This window comes from Strix uralensis, chromosome 8, assembly GCF_047716275.1.
Source record: "Strix uralensis isolate ZFMK-TIS-50842 chromosome 8, bStrUra1, whole genome shotgun sequence".
NCBI classification, from domain to species: Eukaryota; Metazoa; Chordata; class Aves; order Strigiformes; family Strigidae; genus Strix; species Strix uralensis.
Genome location: NC_133979.1, coordinates 25943908 through 25965895, shown reverse-complemented (window position 1 = coordinate 25965895; position 21988 = coordinate 25943908). Strand labels below are relative to the sequence as shown.

At 35.4% G+C, this 21988-nt stretch overlaps 2 protein-coding genes across 2 annotated transcripts in view; both read right to left on the bottom strand.

Annotated features, from left to right (window-relative positions):
• Window positions 1–910: 910 nt before the first annotated feature.
• LOC141946841 (coagulation factor XIII B chain-like) lies at window positions 911–13372 on the bottom strand. Its single transcript, XM_074877224.1, has 12 exons — window positions 13303–13372; window positions 11474–11674; window positions 10775–10960; window positions 10155–10331; window positions 9848–10024; window positions 8022–8201; window positions 7586–7678; window positions 6736–6918; window positions 3509–3712; window positions 2846–3028; window positions 1903–2132; window positions 911–1415 (listed from the first exon to the last, which is right to left on the bottom strand). Exons 1-11 carry the CDS (start codon window positions 13370–13372, stop codon window positions 1921–1923), a joined length of 1866 nt encoding a protein of 621 aa, XP_074733325.1. The 3' UTR covers window positions 911–1415; window positions 1903–1920.
• Window positions 13373–14580: 1208 nt separating this feature from the next.
• The window catches only part of ASPM (assembly factor for spindle microtubules), a 31415-nt gene continuing 24007 nt past the window's right edge, over window positions 14581–21988 (bottom strand). Inside the window, exons 21-29 of the mRNA XM_074876757.1 lie at window positions 21601–21760; window positions 20873–21082; window positions 20543–20692; window positions 18503–18694; window positions 17872–18064; window positions 17242–17396; window positions 16141–16317; window positions 14988–15160; window positions 14581–14908 (exon numbers count right to left, since the gene is read on the bottom strand). Coding sequence (XP_074732858.1) covers window positions 14803–14908; window positions 14988–15160; window positions 16141–16317; window positions 17242–17396; window positions 17872–18064; window positions 18503–18694; window positions 20543–20692; window positions 20873–21082; window positions 21601–21760 — 1516 coding nt within the window. The 3' untranslated portion in view covers window positions 14581–14802. The remainder of the gene's footprint in view (window positions 14909–14987; window positions 15161–16140; window positions 16318–17241; window positions 17397–17871; window positions 18065–18502; window positions 18695–20542; window positions 20693–20872; window positions 21083–21600; window positions 21761–21988) is intronic.

Genomic DNA, 21988 nt, shown 5'->3' with positions numbered 1-21988 from the left:
GCACAGAGCTCCTTGACTGGTAGCCCTGGAGAGTCTCAATTATATCATGAGCATACTTTATTATGCTTTTTCTTGTTTATTGATCTTCTTTTCACCATGTTTGTGCTTCTCTTTCTCCACCCTGGTCTCCTTCCAAATAAACAACCTGTCACAAATTACTTTTTCCCCATTCGCCCCAGTTTGGTTACATCTGTATTCAAATTTGTTTTTTCTGATACTGATACCTAGGTAATGTTGACCTACAGTGTTGTTATTGTGGTGGTGGTTACAACATCAGTGGTGTTACTGATATGGTCACAGATGTACTAATTGCCTTGCAAGATTTTGCTTACAGATCTAGTCCATCTTGTAAACAAGCTTCATGTTCAAGGGAAATGGAGTTTTTTCTTCTATCTTTCATAGACACAGAAATGATTAGGATGTAAAAACTCAGAGACTGAGGTGAATTTCTATGTTTTTGGGCCTCAGCATAAATAGCTTCTGGATGTATAGCAAGCCTACATGGCGGCTATTAAGATGCTCAATACACCAAAATTTACTGGTTAAAAACTTATCACCAATCATTTTGTTTAACCGAGTTCTTACATTATTTCTTAACTGAGAAGGACTTACCAATTGACATTACTCACAGTCATTATTCATAACATGACCTAGAAATAAAAGCTATAGTGAATATCTAGTTCAGATCTATATGTCACACATCAAAAGTTTATTATGTTAAATTGCTAAATCTTATTGTTATTTGTCTTCATTTTTAAATAGCACTTTACAAAGCAATGACTTTCTAATATTTAGAAAGCATTTTGGAATGCTATTGTAAATAGCATGTAAAATGTTATTTTTATGAACCTCTTTTTCCCACCTAATGATTGACTGGATTTTGATCAAATAAGCAGAATTTGTCTATTCCTTGAATGCTTAAATTTCTTTTTTGTTTTATTTATTCATGTAGCACTCACAAAAGCCTTGGAAAACCATACAGAACAGCATACATGCAACGTTATCACAGAAAGATGGAGTTTAGACATAAAATACAGAAGAAATCCTTACAGTGACTTTTTTATTAAAGCATACTAAAAGGGAAGTGAGGCAAACATTGTCCATATTCCTGAATTTTCTTCATATCTTCAGTCACACAACATGTTCACAGGCAGAGCCCCAAGAGTACCAATGTTTAAGTGTCATAGGAAATAATACAAAATTAGTTGGACTAGATATTTTAAGAATTTAAATGCTCTCAGTTAGCAAAACAAAGATGCTTGCTCAATTTTTTCAAAGAATAATAATTAACTACTCAGTAGAATTTGCATATTTTTAGGTTTTAAATGGTTTCATAGATCCCTTAAACACGTCTTTTTTTTGAATACTTGCTTTTTTCCTTGTCCCTCAAGCCTTGTCCTTTAGAGGCTTCTTACCTGTGAAGAGACGTGGATGTTGTTAAGATGTACAAAATAATAGGCCTCTCCTTTCTCACTGTAAAATTACAGTTTAACATCCATTTGAAGAGCATGAAATTAAATATCAATTTAGCTATATGCTGTAGTCACAAAAGCACTTATGCTATCAAAATCACCAATATCCTCACAAAGGGCAATACTTGCTCAGCATCTTCTTGTTGTAGCACTTTGCTCAAGTCCTCCAGATTATGATGCATCCTCAGATTTATCACTGTAAGCCTTGTAAAACTCCTTCATCCTAAATTTTTCACACGTATGCCAGTATTGCATCCTTCTGCTGCATTCCCAGTCCTCATACCACAAAGCACTTTCACTTCCCTCCCCCTTGAGCTCAGACCCAACAATGTCACTGAACACTCATTTCTCAAAGCTGACTATAGTGATCTTGAAAACATGAGGCCATCTTAATTCAGCTGTTAATACTAGATAAAGAACATGCACATACCTCTCCTGAAGCCCATACTTATCTTCCTCTTTCAACACACCTTGGATATGTCAGCTGTCCTCTCTTACACTGCACTTGAAATAAAGTTGTACCAGATTCTGCTCCAAAATGGTTCTGTTTACAGTAAAATCCAACATAATCCCCATGGTAAAAGTAAACTTGATTCTTATAGAACCCTTGCAGCAGCACATTATTTTTCTCCATTTCATTTTTTGACAAAGTACAGGGCTCTAAAGAAGAGAGACTTAATCAGTGTTAATAAATTGTTTTTGAAATAGCATTGTTCTGACTAGTCTATACTAAAACTGTATATTATTCACATTTTCTTATTGTATATGAAATCACTGTATTTTTGGATACTGCAGGCATGTCATATTTAAGAAAAATAAGACAGACAAGCTTACACTTGCTTCTGTTAAAACTTTCATCTCTAACTGAAAAAAACAAAGCTGAGGTCTTGAAGTTCTACTTGACAATACTCAATTTATAAACTCTAAGTATCTAAATTTAGAGTTGAGGCTGTTCAGCCTGGAGAAGAGAAGGCTCCAGGGAGACCTTACTGCAGACTTTCAATACTTAAAGGGGGCTTATAAGAAAGATGAGGACAAACTTTTTAGCAGGGCTTATAGTGATAGGACAAGGGGCGATAGTTTTAAAGTAAAAGAGGGTAGATTTAGACTAGGTACAAGGAAGAAATTTTTAACAGTGAGGTTGCTGAAACACTGGAATAGGTTGCCTTGCCCAGAGTGGTGGTAGATGCTCCATCTCTGGAAACATTCAAGGTCAGGTTGGATAGGGCTTTGAGCCACCAGATCTAGCTGAAGATGTCCCTGTTCATTGTAGGGAGTTGGACTAGATGACCTTTAGACGTTACTTCCAAACTATTCCATGATTTTATGAATTATAGAGAGAAATAAGTGCTTATTTCTCTTATCACACCTACCTATACAAACTGGTGGTGAAGACCACTGTCCTTCAGAACAGTAGATTGTCTCAGATCCTTGCAAAAAATGGTAGTCAGAGCAACTGTACTGAACTGAAGAACCATTGTCATACTGGGTCAGGGGTGGGAGAGTAAGAGCTCCATTTGCAACAGAAGGTGGAGGGTCACATTTTTCTGTAGGAGCTGGAATAACATTAAAAACATTTGAGAAACATTCAGCTTAAGAAACTAACTAATCAGCAGCTTTAACTGCTTGTCAACACTAGATATCTATCAACTCTCAGATAGTGTATTTTCTTACTATTTCATTATGTCTCAGATCAGAATGCAATCTCCTGCTTAACCATAAAAAAATCCCTTGTGTGCACTTAATTGCTTACTGCTGTCTTTCTACAGAGCTTTGAGTTCCCTGAGCTTGGAGAAGAGCTCCTCCCTCCTTTCTACAGCCTTCCCCATCAAAGGAAGGTGTATTGTTTTTCCATGCTTGGATATATTTAACAATATATCTGTCTTTTACAAGGGTGTCTGTGCATATCTGTACTGTTGAATCCTAAACATCTATTATTTACAACAGATTCTAGGCCTGCACTGTCAAAGCAAGTTGTTTCTAAATAGGTCTGAGATTGATTAATTAAAAAGGCAATAAAAGAAGTATTGTTTTACCTTGCATAATGCATTTTGGATATGTCAGTCTGCCGTGGTTACACTGCGTCCTTCCAGGAGATGGAATGGTAGTCTGGAGAAAATTGTATCCTTGTTTACATTCAAACTCTATGAGATCACCATGTAGGAAAATTAATTCTTCCTGTCTCCATTTCAATTCTATGTTGTTGCTGTTCATATCAGTTATATTAAGAGTGCATGGTTCTAGGAAATAAAAGCATACTCCAGTAAGAAGCAACCTTAAGTGATTTCTTAGCTCCCTTTTGTAGGAGTTAAAGTGAAATCTAAATCAATAGTTCCAAAATGTTTTCAGATTTTGAATCTTGCAAGAAAAAAACCTATAGATGCATTAAAAAAAGAATGCAAATGTAAAGAAATGGGCTGAGGTAACAGAAATAACATCCAAGAAAAAGCTTAAACTGGGAATAGTAAATCACAGAAAACACACACTTCTGACAAAATCTAGTTTCTACAAGTATTTGTAAATATATGGCAGCCTGGGTTTACCTCTGAAGAACAGAACTTCTTTACTGTAACTTGAAAGGACTTTTTATAATGAAAATAGTCATCCATCAAAATTAACCTGTCTGATTTGGCTGAATGGTTTGGTAAGCCCTTCGAGGGTAGTAGTAGTTAATAAACAGTAAATTTAAACTGTTAACCTAAGGAATTGTTTTGACAATTCCCTTTTCTTTGTTTTGTCACTGTTAAAAGAATTTAGACATCTTCCAAAAACCTTTTGGAAGTTTTGTGTTCTTCTTTGGGCTTTTTCAGGTTATTCAAGGTCAATATTGTTTTGGTTGTTATCTGACAGGTTTCTTAAAATTTAGTGTCAGGATGACATCAGGTAGTCTAGCTTTCCATTAGACAGTTAACCTCATTCAACTGTTCAACTTCAATAAAGCCCGACAGAGGGACAGTTACAAAAATAAATTTCTACAAGTTCCATGAGAATCATTGCCTGAGAGAGGCTCTTATTAATGCTTTGCTGAGGTAAAAGCAAGAAGAAATCTTTTATTATGCATTCTGATAACAGCACCATCACAACAAATTGGTATGGATATTTTCCTGAACCTAACTACAGCATGTTCTGGTCTGATTAGGTGAGGGTTGAAAAGAAATCTCAGAAAACATGGAAAGGATGATGTTGTTATTTGGATTCTTAAGAGACAAATAACACTCTGTGCTGGTGCAACTTTCCACCCTGTCTTCTCTTGGGCTGCCCGGTACTTAGTGCAATTCCCCCCTCTCCTGCCCCCGTCACATGTCAGTCCAAGATGACTAGAGAAAGGCAGTGAACCAGAGCATAAAGGTAATTCCTTAATGTTACTGATTCCTATCTTCCCTATTGCTTGGAAACGGTCTACATGTCAGGTCAAATGGATTAGGAAAGGCAGACTGTTAGTCGATTAGAAAAGCAGAGAGTTAAGGTACCCCCTTAGCCCACTTGGTTTCTTTGCCCTCCTCCCCAACCATCTGAGAGCAATGACAAAGACAGTGGGCCAGAGTGTAAAGGCACTCCCTTAGCACACTTGGTTTCTGCTCCCCTCTCATACTGCTTAACGACAGTATCAATATCTCCTGACAATATCCATACTTGGGTTGTGGCCCAAAGTTGGTGATACCGAAACTCCAAGATCTAGCAAGTTCTAGGCTTGCACAACTGATAGAAAGTACCAGAATATTCCATCATCTAAGTTGGGCTGAAACCGAAAGGTGCCTCATGAAAAAGACAGTTATCTCAGACCCTATAAATAGCAATTCTAAGCAAGACCCTTTAAGCTCTCCTGGATCGCAGCGGACTCTGACCAGCATCTCTCCTGAGCTGGGATGCCTCTCAGGCTCAGACTTCTTGAAATTTAAAGATCATCTGCCCACAAAGTTGAGGGAAGGCCAGGGTGAAGTCAGACTTCTCAAATCTGAATTATCATCCGTTGAGAAATATCGATGCATTGTGAGTATTTGCTCCAAACTCGAGAAGAGGGAAATTTTAACTATAGGCTAGCCTCTTCCATCCACATCTTTACCTATCCATGTGCTTAAATATGCATATTTGCCTTCACGAATGTGAATGTCTATGTATTTCACTGGATATTGAAATATTTCCATGCTGTTTATGTGTGTATTTTGTGTTTATACATATGTATACTTAGATTTAGAATTCCTTGTAGTAAGTTATTATGAATCCTGTCATTCTCAAATCTGTAATTAAGTTATTATTTTAACCATAATATAGTCTACCAAATCACCCTGTTAATCTTTAAATTGGTCAATCATTAAATGTTCCTAAAATTCAACCTTTTCATTCATCTCACACCATTAATAAAATCTTAAATTGCTGCTAAATCATAACCATGTGAGATACTGTCATCCGTGACACACTCATAGAAAATGAGCTTTCATTATTTCACAGGATTTGAAAATTTGAGTATTCAGATCCAAGAATGCTGATCTGGACCTTTTAATGCAGACAAGGTACATTTTATTCATTTAGAAATAAGTAATTAAACTGAACTGGTTATTTATTTGCATTTTCACAGTAGATTACAAACTTAAAGTGAGTTAGTTTAACAAAGATGCTAGTAAAATAGAATTCTTTCATTACAAGAAGGAAGGAAAGAAAACCAAAGAACTATTGTAGATCATCAGAAGTAGTATTCCTGCTAGTGCTGGTAAATTCCTAATGGGAGTTCTAGACATTGTTTTGGACAGCATACATAAGAGCAACATGGAAAAACTAGAAAGTCCAAAATGAAATTATAGATATAAAGACATATAATAAAAACAAAGGCTGAAGATTTAAAAATGAAAGTCCAAGAAGTCATTGTACTCCTTGTTAATCATATCTAACGGCCATTTTGGCAATGGCTGCAGTCATTCCTTCTAAACATCTATTGAAGGACAGAAAGAAATTCACTGAATGGAGAATATGGGAGAAAGAAATTAAGAGAATACTCCTAGGTAACAGGAATAGCTATGTTCTAGAATAGCTCACTCAAAGAAACAGAGGAATCTATTTAATTGGGTGTTTATAAGAACACGCCAGAGGACACCTAGCAGGAGTGGCCTAGGTATATTTGATTTTGGTTCATCCTCATGTTTCTGGAATCTTTATTAACACAAATGAAAGAGAAAAGCTGGTCATGAAAGGATTATCTAGAGGCTCCTCCCCATATTACCATTCTATATTACATATGACAAGACTTTCTTTTTCTTACAAGACTTACCTAAGCAAGTTGGTTTTTCTGACCAGTTTCCTTGTTCACAGTAAACAGTACTAGGTCCATCCAAAAAATGGTAATGCTGACAACCATATTGTACTGAGGAACCATTTTTGTAACTTGTCAATAACGGACCAAGAAGAACACCATTTTTAATCACAGGTGGAGAGGTACAGTCTTGCTGCATTTCTAACACAAGGTAGGGAGATAGGTAATTGGATCTTTAAAACGTTAACACTGGCAAAAGTATCAGACTAATAATTGAGCAAAAAATTTACACACAACTAAAATGTAAATAATATAATTTCTTTTTCAAATATCATTTTCAGAAACTCTACACTTGCCTTACTGAATTGCAGGACAAGCATTCTATTTCCCTCTATGCTTCTCATCTATGTCTGCTCTTGACTTTTTCTGGTTTACACTCAATATAGAATAGTTCTTTTTCTGCGATGACATGGTCTTTATTTGTTGCTTTAGCCCATGTGTGGTTCAAAATAAACAAAAGAACCCTCACTGGAACTATTAATCAAAGGATCAGCAAAATACTCATGAATTTGCATGTTCAGACAACATTAACAGAAAGCGTACAAAACGACTGAAGGTAAATGCTAATGTATGAAATAAAATTACAAATACAGGACAGGTTTATAGGCGTAATTTATGATCACTAGAAACAAGCAACACTGGCCTTTCAGTCATTCAGACTGCTACACTGACATCTGTAGCACATGCAAACATTTTCAAGAGTAAGGAAATGTACTGTAGCAAAAGAGTAGTAAGAGTAGTCATAAAATGCCTATAATAGCATTAGAGTACAGAATTCCCTTTAAATAGAAAAGCAATGGTCACCTACTCATATCTTCGTTGCGATATGTTTTGCTTGCCCTTATTGCTGCATCTGCCTCAAGTGATGGTGGTGTCTCAGATTCCCATTTATCCATAGTTCCTATAACCATAGCAGAACCTTAGAACTAGTTTTCTCACAAACAACTAATTTTCAAACACCAAAAAAGACAGACACTGATGTATTGTAAGATGTAGTAAAAACAATATTCCAGGGGAGAACTACATAACACAGATGTCAGTTGAATTTACTTAACTCATCCTTTTTCTTTAATATATGAACAACAAATTGTCTGCAAATTATGCAGCACTTCACCTCTCAAGCATTTTAACAGAGGAGGACATAAACAGTTTTGCACATATGGAGACTGAGGCTCTCCAGAAAATTAAGGCATTGTTTGAAGAATCGTTTCTGTTCAGTTGTAAATTGTCACAAAAGTACTAACCAATACAAATAGGGGGTGATGTCCATTTTCCTTTTTCACACTGGATTTCCTCAGATCCTTTTATTCTAAAGGTATTTTCACACCGTATATGAACTTTGTCTCCATTATGATATGTTCTTCTAACTGTGATGATACGGGCATGAGGAGGAAGTGGTGGTGGAGGACATTTATTTTTCACATCTGAAAATAAAAAATGCATATTGTTTTCTCACTAATCAAACCCCAATTAATTTTACTATACAACATGCAAGCCTGCCACTCAGAAGACATTTTTGGTTGACACAGAGTGATGGCTTACTCCCATTTTTTTAACAAAAAGCCAGAACAGAGAAGTGATTTTATATTCAACAAATACAAAATAGAGGTATTATGCTATTGCATTGCTATATACAAATTTGTAATTTCTCCACATAGACTTCAGGAAATAGAGATGTCCCATACCCTCCATTGATATAATATTTAAAGCAGCTTATATATTAATTCTAATGCTATAGAAGCAGCAATAATCGTAGTCCATTTCCTATCCACAAATTAAGTTTGCTATTACTGTATCCTCAAAACTAGATTTCGGCCTTGTTTTCATTCTTCTGAGCACCCTACCTTCTCTGTACTCACTCAAGAGAAATTCCTGCTGTGTCATCAGAATAAATAAAGGGCTGGGGTCCTGACACATGCTATTTAATTGAGACATTTCAGTGCATTTTAAATGCTACTGTATCTTCTAGGAAAGGAAGATGAATTTCATCTTTATACTCAATCACATAGTCTTGTACAATATCAGCTATAAAGGAACTACAAAACACTAATTTTACTGAAAATTGTGCTGAAAACATCTGTATTTTTTAAGGCTAAATATAATTTCTTTAATCTCAAGCACAACTATTACTAAATTTGCTTTAGAAAATATACTTCATGGGAAAATATCCTGTAAAAATATATGGGGAAAAGGATACCACAGATTTGTCTTAAAGCAAAAAAATGATAGATTGTCCCATCCTCTGTCATCAAGACCTGGCATTGCTTGTATATAAAGCAGAGAATTCATTACCATGAGGCAGTGAGATCTTCTAAAGCTCAGAAGTAATCCCCATAAAGGGGACAATATCCGGATAAGACGATGAACCACAACTATCCAGGTATGTTGAACAATATTATAAATTCTCAGTCAGCCTAAATGTTGATTTGCACTGTTTTCTGCTGTATACTGTATCTCATCTGATTTACTAGACCTTTCATTCTTTTGAAAGTTTCTTTTCTGAGAATCTCCCTTATCTCTCAATGATTGGGGAAGTGATAATTGCTAAAGCTGTGTTTGTCCTCAAGATGACCTTTCTAGTTAATTCTGTTGAAAACATGTACAGTTTGGTGAGGCTATAAAACTCTAAAAAGTATCACAATCCCCAAACTCAGGAGGAATTTGTTACCAATTTTACTTTTAATGCCTCTCAAGAGGCATGTTCCCACCTCACAAGGCAGGATTAAACATGCTTGATTAAATCTTCATGTAATCTGAACATGGTTTAATGTGAGCTTCAGGGACTGAACAACTTCCCTGTAATTGTTGATTCTCCAGGATACAATGTACAGAGAAACAGCAGCAAGAGACCTTATCTGCTCTACTGTTAGAGTCCACTGAAAACTAATTCCAATTATCATTGCTTCCCTCTCTGCTACCTTGGCTCCATGCCCTTCAGCTAACACTTTATTTAGGCTGTGAACTGGTACAGAAAGTATATTTTTATTTTGTGTTCATAAAGCATTTCATGAGAGAAGGTGCTAGTCTTTCACGAAGAATTTGACATAATAAAACTATAAAAATAAGGTACCTTCACACACTGGAGGGTCTGGATACCATCCAAAATAATAACATTGAATTAGGTCAAATTCACTGAGAGAATAATTTTCCTCACAGAAAAAGTGAACTACATCTCCTTCTTCATAGCTTTTCTTCACAGGATAGAAACCTCCATGTGCTATTGCACTCAAAGAGGAGCAAGTTATTTCTAGGAAGAAAAAACACAGCAGTGAAAACCAGTTGAGGAAGGCTTACCCACCCTGCCAACAGCTTATAAAACAAGCCTTTTTAGAAATTTTTGTTCATTTGTAGAATAAATTTTCCAGCGCATTACATACTAGTGCAGTTTGGAGTAAGGGACCACCCATGTGTTAGACACACGGCTGCTTCTGTAGTGTTTCCTCCTGCAGTGTGGTATCCCTCATCGCATTTGTATAGCAGTGTTTCATTCAGTTGAAGCTCTTGTTGGGCTGTGAAGTAGCTGCCGTGATTTAAATTGGGTACTTGACATGATTCTTAAATAAATAAAGCATATACATAATATTAATTGCTTTCCATTTCAAGTTACTCATCTAAAATTTTCCTTAGCTATACCTTAAAAGTGGTTATATCCAAGACAAAATCTTTGCAAATAATGATTAATTAAAAATGCAGTAGTTTACATAAGCTTTCCAGTCATCATTGGGGAAGAAGGTTTGGATGGCAATGGATTTATTTGAAACAATGCGATTTCATCTATACCAATGCCTTCTACACACAATTTTATCTATACAAATTCACAAAACTATCAGTATGTGAAATCTGACAACTTCTTTCCATGAAGTAGAGCTGAGAACCTACTTTAGGAGTACTCAAATTATAACCTGGTATAGGCAGTTTGGCCCTACAGGTACAGCAAGGACAGTAGAATTATATACATATGAGACAGACTATAAAGGAGAAAAATGCAGAATCCTACCAAATTTTTTAGTACAGCTTGGACGAGAGGACCATCCTTCTAGCTGACATTGTACTGTATCTTCAGTACCACCGCTTGGAGTATGGTAGCCTGGATTACATTTGTATTGCAGTTTCTCATGTATTTTGAAGTATATTTCTGTACCGTAAAAAAAGCCATTTTCCAAAAGAGGCTTGTTACATTTTTCTAAGTGAAAGGAGACAGTTTGGTTAGGAAGAATTAGTGACTATTTTTCTTCTCTGATACGCTAAAGAAGAGGGTTTTTAGCTATCTTGATCTAATTTTGTTTTCTTGACCTATTGAAGAAACTCTACCACAATCATCAAACAATACATCAAACCAATTGTAATAACATGGAACATGACAACCAAGGAATCTAGAGCTAGGGAGGTTCTAGAGAATAAACATCTGAAGGGAAACTAATCTATTAATTTTCCCAAAATAAGGAAAGTGGACACTTTTCTTGAAGTTCTTATAAAAACACGTATGGTAAAAGCCCTTAAAATATGTATTTTTGTAAAAGTATTCCATATATAAACATATGTAGTTTGTATACATAAAGGTTTGATTTCACCTTGTTGTCCTAACTTATGACATCTTAACCCTTGTTATGCAGCGTCTGTTCCTGTATGTTCCAGGACATCCAGCTAGCAAAGTTTCCTCCTGGAAGCAATGATGAGATTAATAAAGCTAACTCACTGTAGCATCGTGGCACTGGAGACCATCCTTCTGCTGTACAAGTTATTCTTCCATCTTGAGTCCCAGTTTCAGTGGTATAACCAATCATACAAGAATAGGAAAGTTTTTTTGCCTTACGCATAGGGAAATAGTGACTTCTGAAATTATAATAGTACTGGGCAATCTTTCCGTTTTCTATATGTGGCAAACCACAAGGTTTATCTGCAAAAAGATAAATATATTTCTTGCTAAAAATCTCAGCCCAGATATGAACTTTTTTTGCCTTTATTTAATATCAGTTAGATTGATTCAGGCTTTCAAACAAGGTGAACAAAATTCAGAATACTTACAAGCATGAAGGGTCTTGTAAGACTCACTGAAATGAAGGTATATTAAAAATATATCAGCTTTTGTTCTTTAAGTTAGGAATATCCACTGTAGAATTAAACTTCCTAATGTAAACTGGGCAAAACTGATTCAGGACACATTTATTTGACTCTTTGTTTAGCCCAGAAGATGTAAGCATGAGCACCCTTTGCTGCATAAACATACGATGCCTGCTCTAAAATCCAGTGGCGACAGCATTGAGAGCTATGGCACAGCTCCTCAATTCAGCAAATGTTATCAGAACAGTATGACAACTGCCAGGAGGCAATATGAGAGGTAAGCTTGTTGAAGAACGGAAATTTAAGAACAGAGTCAATGGAAAAGAAAGAAGGAATGGAGGTTAAGAAAAGAACATATAGAACTGCAATTAGAAAAATCCCAAACCAGAATAGGAGAAAGCCTTTAAAAGGAGTTGTGCTGAGTATGACATTAATTTATTAAAAAAAAAAAAACCAAAAAGCAGTACTTATGTCTGGATTTCTCATAAAATTATCCTTTGGGTCTCAAAAATGCTCTCTATGGCATTACAAGGCGATCTAACCTGAAGAATCATTTTAAAAACTGAATCACCACTGAATCTCATTATAAATGGGCAGAATTTTCCCACAAGTTGGCACTGCTGCATTAACCTTACACATATTAGAACCAAAATAACAAACTATTGCTCCTTCACTCAATAATGCCACTAGAATTTACTGCAAATTTAGTATTTTTACTAAATAGAAAGTGCCAAGATTTTTTAAAAAATAATTCCTTTCCTCACACAGGCACTGTATCACCAAATAACTAAATAAAACAAACCTGAGGCTAATTAAGATTTTTAAATAATTAAAAGACAGAAATGGTTGCTACCTACATACCTTTTGACAGGGTAACAGTGTAATTTCAACTGCTTTGCATAAGGACAAAACTCTAGTGAAGACAGAGGTAATTAATGGAGCTGTACCCTCATATACAGTCCACAGCTTTGTGAACTTGCAGTTCAAAGAGGTATGTAAACTATATAAACCTGGGAATTTTAAGCAATGTTGCAGATAAGGATAGGAAATGTGGAATCATCCCAGACTAGCTTCTGCAGGATCCATTTAACTTCCGCTCTCTTGCTCCGTGGTAAAGCCGACACTTCAATCACCAAGACACTTCAATATATAAAATGTTTTAATAGTACAAAATTTAATTTGTATAAGTGCCTCGAAACTGCTCAAATACATTTCAAAAGAAACTTTTTCTGAATAAAAGCCTGAACCTTTCAATATTACAGCTTTGAAGCCTAGATATGAACATGTAGCCCCGAGCTACAGTGACAGCTGAATCATGATCACCAGCCATCTCGCAACAAAACTGTATCTAAAAAGCAGTGTTTACTCTTGGTAAAGATATGAAAGACATTGCACTTAAGTTACCCAGACTACATGTTCTAGATTCAACGTACATTTCTTAACAATAGAATTCAGTGTATTTACCTTCTGCAAAGAGTTTGCCTGAATACATCGTAACTAGGAAAAAAAACCAGCTTTTAAATCTCATCTTCATTACTGCCTCCATCAACAGTTTCCACCATCTGTGAAAACTCCCTAAATACTACTTTTGTAAATAATTAACTGGATTTTCAAAGGTATTCACTAATGTCTTAGTGTCCATAGTGTTTTGAAACAAGTGAAAACACTATTTTCATTTATTTTAGTTCTCCAAATACCCTAACATTAGACTTGCAGAATTCTACTTCCATTTGGCATACTTTACATCAGTAAAGAGGACAGAATTTATAATTTTACAGTAAAATCAGGCAACAAGCTTACAGAACAATTTAAACTAATTGAACACTGTTCCCCTCTGAACCCTCTGATTTCCAAGTTTAAAGGGCATTCTGTTATCAGATTATTTATCTTGGCTGAAATAAGAGGATAAATAGAAAATTCCCTTCTCCTCCAGTCTATCCTCATATAGTCAGTCAGTTGCATTCTATACATTATTCATTCTGGAGGCTCTTACATTAAGAACATAGCCACTACTATTTATCTGTCTGTTTTGTTGTATACAGCTAGCCCCTTTGAAGTTGCTTTTCAAACAAAAAAAGCCCCAAACAAACAAAAAAAGCACCTCATTTACAATGCATTATCACCTAACTGACTAATGGCTACCAGTTGATTCAGCATCCTTGGGAGGCATAAATCTTTAAATTTGGGAGTGGGAGGGTATAGGTTTTACAGTTTTCATTTTCTTGGTCTTGCTCTAAGAAAATGCAATTCCAAGGCACAAGAAAACAGAATTTCAGGGAGATGCTGTGATGAACACCCATCTATTCAGCCAGATGAGATGCATGCTTGTACATACTGCTCACTTGATAGGAAGAAAGCACTCACAAATCATCTCCCTTAAACTATTGGATCAGAATTTCTAAATTCACCCTTACAACATCCCATTGTTCCATCATAATCCTGCAGTGTTAAAAAAAAAAATTAGGAATTAGAAAAACTTTTTTTTCCTAGTCACATGTGATCCCTCAAAACCTTACTAGAAAGTAAATATGAGTTCCCCCCAAAAAGTAGCCAGTTTTGAAATCCACAGACTATGCCTCCCTTCCTACCCATACCTCTCCAGATCAGACAAGCCAACATAACTGTCCCACACAATCAACTGTTTTTAATAGAATTCTACAATATTTAATCAGAGTGAGGAATACCATGCTATTTGTAAGATTCAGAGTTATATAATAACAATAGATTACTTCACTAGTGAAATTTCCAGGGCTTATGATTTTATTGTACAATTGCTTTTGGTAGTAGTACAAAATAGGATTTCAAAAGCTGTATACAATACAAAAATGTTACAGAAATGTTAAACTGCAATTTGAAAAAATATTTTCAAGAGTAGCTTGACACTTATTTTCTTTCTTTCAGATCATTTAGCTGTCTACTACATACATGCTGTACAAATACATTTGCATATACATCATTTACATTTCAGTAGCAGGCAATGCCAAGTGTATCCATCACCATCAGAATTGCTTGCAGAGGATCCACAATTTCTTGCATGTTATCTTTCCTCAAAACCCAGTCTGGTTTAATTCTGTGAAAATATTAGAGGCTTGTCATTCAAATAATATATTGCCACAGCAAAATCAGCAGATGAATTTTTAAGCTCTTACCTTGAAACTGTTTTTATTCTTAAAGGAGTTACTGGAACAAAGGAAGTTCCACTTAAGAAAGTGTTTGTTTTCTGCTTCACAAGTGTTCTCTCTGCATCCATTTTGTGTTTACGAGCTGTAAATTTATATAGGCTCTGAATGCAAGTAACAGCTCTTGGTAGGCTTCGGATTTCCTGAAAAAAGGTGAAAAGAGTACGTAGTTAATACCACAAGTTCAAAAGCAACTTAACCAGTCAAGAAATCTGTTTTATTCAGTGAAAACTGAATGTTTATAATTTAAGCAGAACTTCTACCCACAAGTACAGTGAAACCATTTTAAAGTCAGCACATCTACAAGTCAGTGGTCTAATGCTTTCAAAATACTTAACAATTGGTATGTGACTTGAGATCCCAGAAAATTCAAGCTCTTACAAGTCAGATTTTACTAATTTCTCATTAAAATAAATTTGCCCATATGTCTTTGGTATACACCTTCAACAACTGGTACAGAGAGACAAACTGGTGTTTGTATCCGTCTTCACAGCAATGAAAGAATAATGCAGTGGTCAGAAGGGACTGGATAACTTAAGTACTTTTATCTGATGGATAAACAGCTAATGATTTTATAACATAGAACTCAAACTACCTTAATAACCTTATTAGGGATTCTAGCAATAGGCATGAACAAAGGAAATTTCTTTCAATAACAGGCTATGTCTCTGTTACAATGGACTATGTCAACACAAAGCCATGGACAATTATATTGCTAGTTGTTACTAACAATAAAGACTTTAACTTTATCTGAAAAGCAACAGTAAACTTTCAGAAATGGAATAAAAGTTAATTAAGTGGCAACTAATCTATATCTAATGCTAAGCAATTGACAGAAAGTCATCAAAACCCTGTGGAACGTAGGGATTGCAGTATCATAATGTTGCAAGGATTGCCAGATCAGAACCTCAATGTTGTACTGAATAGCTCTGGGTGACCAGGGCATATAAAGCACAAAATAATGAGTGTTTTCTTAATCAGAGTTTAATCATAATTAATATTACAGCCGTAATAGGTATGGTAGAGAGGGAGAAAAAAAAAAAAAAATTACAAACACCCCCAAAACATGCAAGAAAAGCATGTTAAATCAAATTATTAAACGCAAACCACATTTAAGTCTTACCGAAGCTCTTTTTGAGTCCTTTGAAAGGATGGCCAACAAACAACAGGTCTTTGTGAAAATGCTTCCTCCTTTCTCTGAAATTTTGTCCCCAGCTTTCCCTCTATACATTTGTAGTAGGTCTAGTAATGTATCTATAGAATTTTCTACTTCATAAACTGCTTGAGTAGTTCTTTCATACTGTTATACAAGAAAGAGACAAGAGAGGTTATATAGACAGATCTTTAAAATGTCTTTCAGGTTAGAGGAAAAAGCAAAGTCCATATTCTCCTCTAGATTGAATTTGTAGTTGTTCTGGCATTCCAGCGATAAAAATCACTTCTGTATGTTACACCATCCTAACAGGTTACAAAAAGATACCCTTTGTGCTTCCCCCCTTGTTTAGAAACCCCTAGAATCTGATATTATGTTTAAAATAGAAGAATAAATTAGAGTAAGTTGAGAGAAATTTAAAAGTAAATTTAGCCTAAATGTTAAAAAATTTTCTGGAAATAAAAAGAATCTAATGTAAATGCCTGTAGGATGGATATAAGATCAAAAACTATGTTTAGCAAATATTTTAAATTTCAAAGTAAAAAACTCTAGAGCAATTAATCTGTAGTCAATAACTACAGTACTACTACAGTACTGAAGTAGTATACATAAGTATTTATGAAAATAATCAGTTCTGTAAGAAATAAAAAATGTAAATATAGTCTATTCTATGACATGGATTTGGAAAAGTAGCCTGTCTTCTGGAAATATACATTTTTACCTTAAAAAAACTTCACATCCTAACTACTACTGGTTTTCATTTCTACACAATTTGATGCATTTCTACAGTTTCATGCAATACTTGAGATACTCTGCAATGTAATCAGTTAAAAGTAAAATTATTACTTTAAGCCCATGAAATAATTTTCTTTTGCCAAAAGGAAAATTAAATCATAATTATTATGAAGTCGATAATCTGTTTCAAAATAACATAGTTAAAATTCAGAAGCTTGTTTTTTATTCAAAATTATAACTTTTATTGTTTCAAACATATTCAGAAATTTTGTGGATAGATCCTACAATTAAGTAGTCTACAGCTTATAAACCTACAAAACAAAAAATTAAAGTTACCTTTGAAACATTAAGTAGAACCTGAACTGAATATCTGATCACATCCATGCATGGAACACTCCGGTTGCAACTTCGGATCAGAACAAAAATAGTGAAGATTGCTCTGCTCTGGGCCATATTTTCACAACAGAGCGGGGACAGCCTGGTAGCCACCTCTATGATAATTAAATGAGAAAAACATAAAGAAAACTCTGAAGCTTAAGCAATTTCATTGCAAACCAGGGGTTTCTCTTGGCTTTAAGTAGAAGTGCAAAGAAGCAAAAACCACAATTACGGATTTAAACAAGTCTTTCTAAATCAATAGTTTTAACATTCCGGACTAAAAATTAAGCAGACAAAACAATCCACAGACAACATATACTGATAGTAAATATAATTGACTTATGTAAAGCATAGTACTATCAGGACAGCCAGGAAATTAGAGCAATCATGTAGGATTTTCTTCCTCTACATAACCATTTTAATATTGTTCTTAAATAATAATCTAATTTTAGTCTGGAAAAAAAATACATTATACTCTCTAACATGTTCTCATTTTACAGTCATACAGAGAGCCTAAATACCATTATGAACTCTTCTCAGCTGAAAAATTCCAGTTTCCTATCAGTTATAATAAAATGAAATACTGACCAAGATGTTTTAACGCTGCAAGAATGTAAGAGAGATGTTTGTATTTTAGAAGATATTCAATAGCAATTGCAGTTCTGTTGCACAATTTGTTTTCTTCTCTGCTCTTTTCATTAGCCTTTTCTAAACTACGTCTTAAAGCTTTAGTCTTTGCTGTGTCATTATTCTTTCTCCAAGAATATCCTCTCCACAATGCCTACATAAAAGGAATTTCAAAGAGAGAAAAAAGTTATGAACAAGCGACAATAGAACTTCCATGACCATTTCAAATCAATTTTACACAAGTCTGACAAAGTATTTAATTATCTGGGTTATTAATTTTTAAGTAATTACCATTCAGTGTTTAATCTTCCAAATACTGGATTTTCAAAACAAAAGACCAAAACAAACATGCATATACACTCTGCACACACTCCCACTTATGTCACCTCAACCAGTATTTGCTTAGTATTACTTCATGATCTGATGTGTTTGCATTTGATGTCTAAACTAAAGCTGACTTGGCTTGCAATTTAACTGATAAATTCACCAACTAAAGTAAACATCTTACCTCTTCCCAAAAACCCATGAGAGTAAAATGAAAAGATAAAAATAAAATTTTAAAAAACATAGTTTTTTTACAAGAGGTATTTACCTGAAATTTAATTATTCCAAATGCAAATTTTCTCCTACGTGTGCAGGCAAGGAATCTTCGTACATTTCGCTGGATTATGGCTGCTGCATCATTTCTGTGATTTAGCCAGCCTCGAATCACACGTTGTAATTGAATGATTCTTTGATAATCTCTTCGAAATCTCTTTTGTTGCATTTTTGCTCGGAACCATCGCTGTTTAAAATTAAAGTACCTTTCTATTTATTTAAGACTTTTCCCTAAATTCCCTTTTCCCATCCTAAACAAGCATTGATAAAAACTGATGAACTATTTTAACATGAGCTTTGACAGATACAGGCACTATAAACATCACTAGCACACACATAACCACCATAACACAGCTCTGATTGACCTTGGGGTAGTTGAAATGCGAAGCTGTGAAATGAAATCTTAACTAGGCACAGTTAGGGAAGCATTCTGTATAGAATAGACCAGAACATTTGCAGTTGGAAAGGACCTACAATGATCATCTAGTCCAACTGACTGACCACAAGATAAAGCACGTTATTAAGGGCATTGTCCAAATGCCTCTTAAACACTGACAGGCTTGCAGCATCAACCACCTCTCTAGGAAGCCTGTTCCAGTGTTTGACCACCCTTGGTAAATACATGCTTCCTAATGTCCAGTCTAAACCTCCCCTGGTGCAGCTTCGAACCATTCCCATGCATCCTGTCACTGGATCCCAAGGAGAAGAGATCAGCACCTCCTTTTCCACTTCCTCTCCTCAGGAAGCTGTAGAGGGCAATGAGGTTGCCCCTCAGCCTCCTTTTCTCCACCCAAAGTCCTTAGCTGCTCCTCACAGGACATTCTTTCCAGCCCTTTCACCAGCTTTGTTGCCCTCCTCTGGATGCCTTCAAGGACCTGAACATCCTTCTTAAATTGTGGGGCCCAGAACTGCACCCAGTACTCAAGGTGAGGCGGCACCAGCACTGAATACAGCAGGATAATCATCTCTGTTGACTGGCTGGTCATGCTGTGTTTGATGCACCTCTGGATGCCGTTTGCCCTCATGGTTGCCAGGGCGCAACTGCTGACTCGTACTGAGCCTGCTGCTGACCAGCACCCCAGATCCCTTCCTGCAAGGCTGCTCTCCAGCCACTCCTCTCAGTTTATACTTGTGTCCGGCATTACTCCATCCTACTTTTCTTTCTCTAGGCTGGCTTTTAAGGAGAACCACCACTCCACTTTTCTAATTTCCCAGTTCTGTTTCTTCCCCTCTATATACAGAGAAGGGAGACAAGGCACTGTATGCCAAATCTGAGCAAAAAAAGCCTTTTCCACCCATTCGCTCTTGCCTTAAGGGGAAAATAAAACTTACAGGGAGAGAGAACAGATCTGTATATATGGAGGAGTAGGGCAAAGTTGGCCATAACATCCTTAACTAGAGAACAGATATTCCAGGGTTCCTATTTCAGCCTCTCAATTTATCTAATGATGACCTTCTATTATTGGGACTAAGTTAATGGTCAGTTTGGAAACCTGAAGATAATTTTTACTATTAGGCAGTGCTGCAATACAGACCTGATTTTTGATCTTGCTTTTAGAGAAGTAAAACATGGTTATACTAAAAACGCTACAACTTAGGCTCTGGTACCACTAGCAGGTTAAAAACATCCAGCCAAATAAATCACTGCATCCCAGGGGATTGTTTGCGTAAGGAGATGCTCTTCATGTCATGAGCCTTACAGGTTGTTGTGTCTATCTTTCCTACTTCCAGTCAGATATAAAGAATAGGCTAAAATAGCACTCAGAATCCTTTAGCAAGCTTGAGAGTCTGAAGGAAACATAAACTTTCCCATCCATCTTCAACTTCAAAGTGCTTAAGCCTCCAGAGCCTGCCGAGATCCACTCTATTATGCTTAGCTGGGTATAAGCAGCATTATTTAATAAATCATTAGCCTCCATAATTTAGCTTTAGTTTTACATGTTAAAGAATTACAGTGTCTTAGTGCTACAGCTTAGCTGACAGAAAAGAAATTAGACTGTGTTACACAAAATCATTCATCCTTAATTAGACTAACCTGTATTATAAGAACAGAAGAGATCTGGTTTTGTGCAAGTTTTAAGATGAGGTGAATCCTATACACTCTTTGAATTTTAATTGCAGAGATATGATGATATGCAGCTGCTGTAAAATAAAGTAGTCTCTTCTTTTGTTTCTGTTCTGAAATCTGTAGAAGGAAAACAAAAAAAGGAAAATCATTAATTTTCATACTCGGAGGTAGCTGAGTTGAATTTTGAGTTCAACAACAAATGATCAGGTTTTCTTTTTCTTGCCGGCCAGAATTAATGTTAAAACAGCTCTAGAGATACTTTACATCAAAGTATAGTTTTAATTTAAGTATACCAACCTTTTTTCTGACTAAATAACCCCGTATAAATGCTTGTAGTTTAACGATAGCTCTTCTAGTTTTGTTGTATTTCATAAATTGAAGCCTGCCTTCCTGCCAAGCCCTCAGATGTTTTTGGATAATTACAGCAGCAGTTTTTTGTTGAAGAAGTTTCCTTCTTGCCTTGAAACCTCTGTATGCTTTTTGGATCAAACATGCAGCTTCAAGCTTCTGAAAAAGATTTTAAAGAATGCATTGATAATTAAACTTTTGTTCATTCCTGTCACAATCAATATACATTTTATATCTTAGGTCTAGATTTCTTTTACATAAGAAAAAAATAAAATAGGAAATACAAGCAAACTCATGCAGCACTGGTTTACATGAAAACTAGTTTATATAAAAACACTTTTACAATTTGGAAGGTCTTTTCCCTTACCCTAAATGGGTCAAAATATGGGCAATTTACTTAATCCTTTGTAAGCAATAAAGCCAGTAGAAAATTTTACATTTTATCTTGTTATCAGTATAGACAGGGGTAATTCAACAACTGAAAGTGTTCAAAAACAAGAATCAGCCTTGTTGCTCACGTATTTTGAAGATTGAATAGTTTTGATTTGAACAATCTTTGTTCTGGCCCCACCTTTTTTCTTTTCTATACTTCTGCATATTGCTGACAAAAATCACTCAAGTACACTGAAAACTTCTAAACCAACAATGACATAGCAAGAGTACAAGTGAAAACATACCTTTTTTAAAAGTCTTCTAGCCCTGTACTGTCTATATGCCAACTGAATCTTAACTGCAGCATTCTTAGTTGCCAGAAACTGATGTCGAATCATTCGTGCAGTAAGCGTTGCTCTCCATCTTCTCTGAATGGTAATTGCACAGAACTTCATTTTCAAAAACCTAACATGAAAATGCATTCTGGTTTTTTTCCAAAAGTTGAGAACACTTGCATTTTTGAAGTAAGAAAATAGTGATGGTTTATAAAATTAAGATAGATATTGTAAAAGCAGAGCTGTTATCAATCAAATCTTGGAACACTAGAACAAGGGGATAGCTAGCAATGCTGGCAGAAAGAGTGGTTTAAAATAGAAGATGCTTTGTTTTCTCAGGGCAGGTACTTCCAGAACT

Excerpts from the sequence above, each read along its gene's own strand:
- LOC141946841 (XM_074877224.1), bottom strand. The coding sequence starts at position 13,372 with ATGAAGATGAGATTTAAAAGCTGGTTTTTTTTCCTAGTTACGATGTAT. Across the intron at positions 11,675-13,302 it reads AGGCAAACTCTTTGCAGAAG|ATAAACCTTGTGGTTTGCCA; the intron begins GTAAATACACTG and ends ATCTTTTTGCAG. Across the intron at positions 8,202-9,847 it reads AGACCCTCCAGTGTGTGAAG|ATGTGAAAAATAAATGTCCT; the intron begins GTACCTTATTTT and ends TTTTATTTTCAG.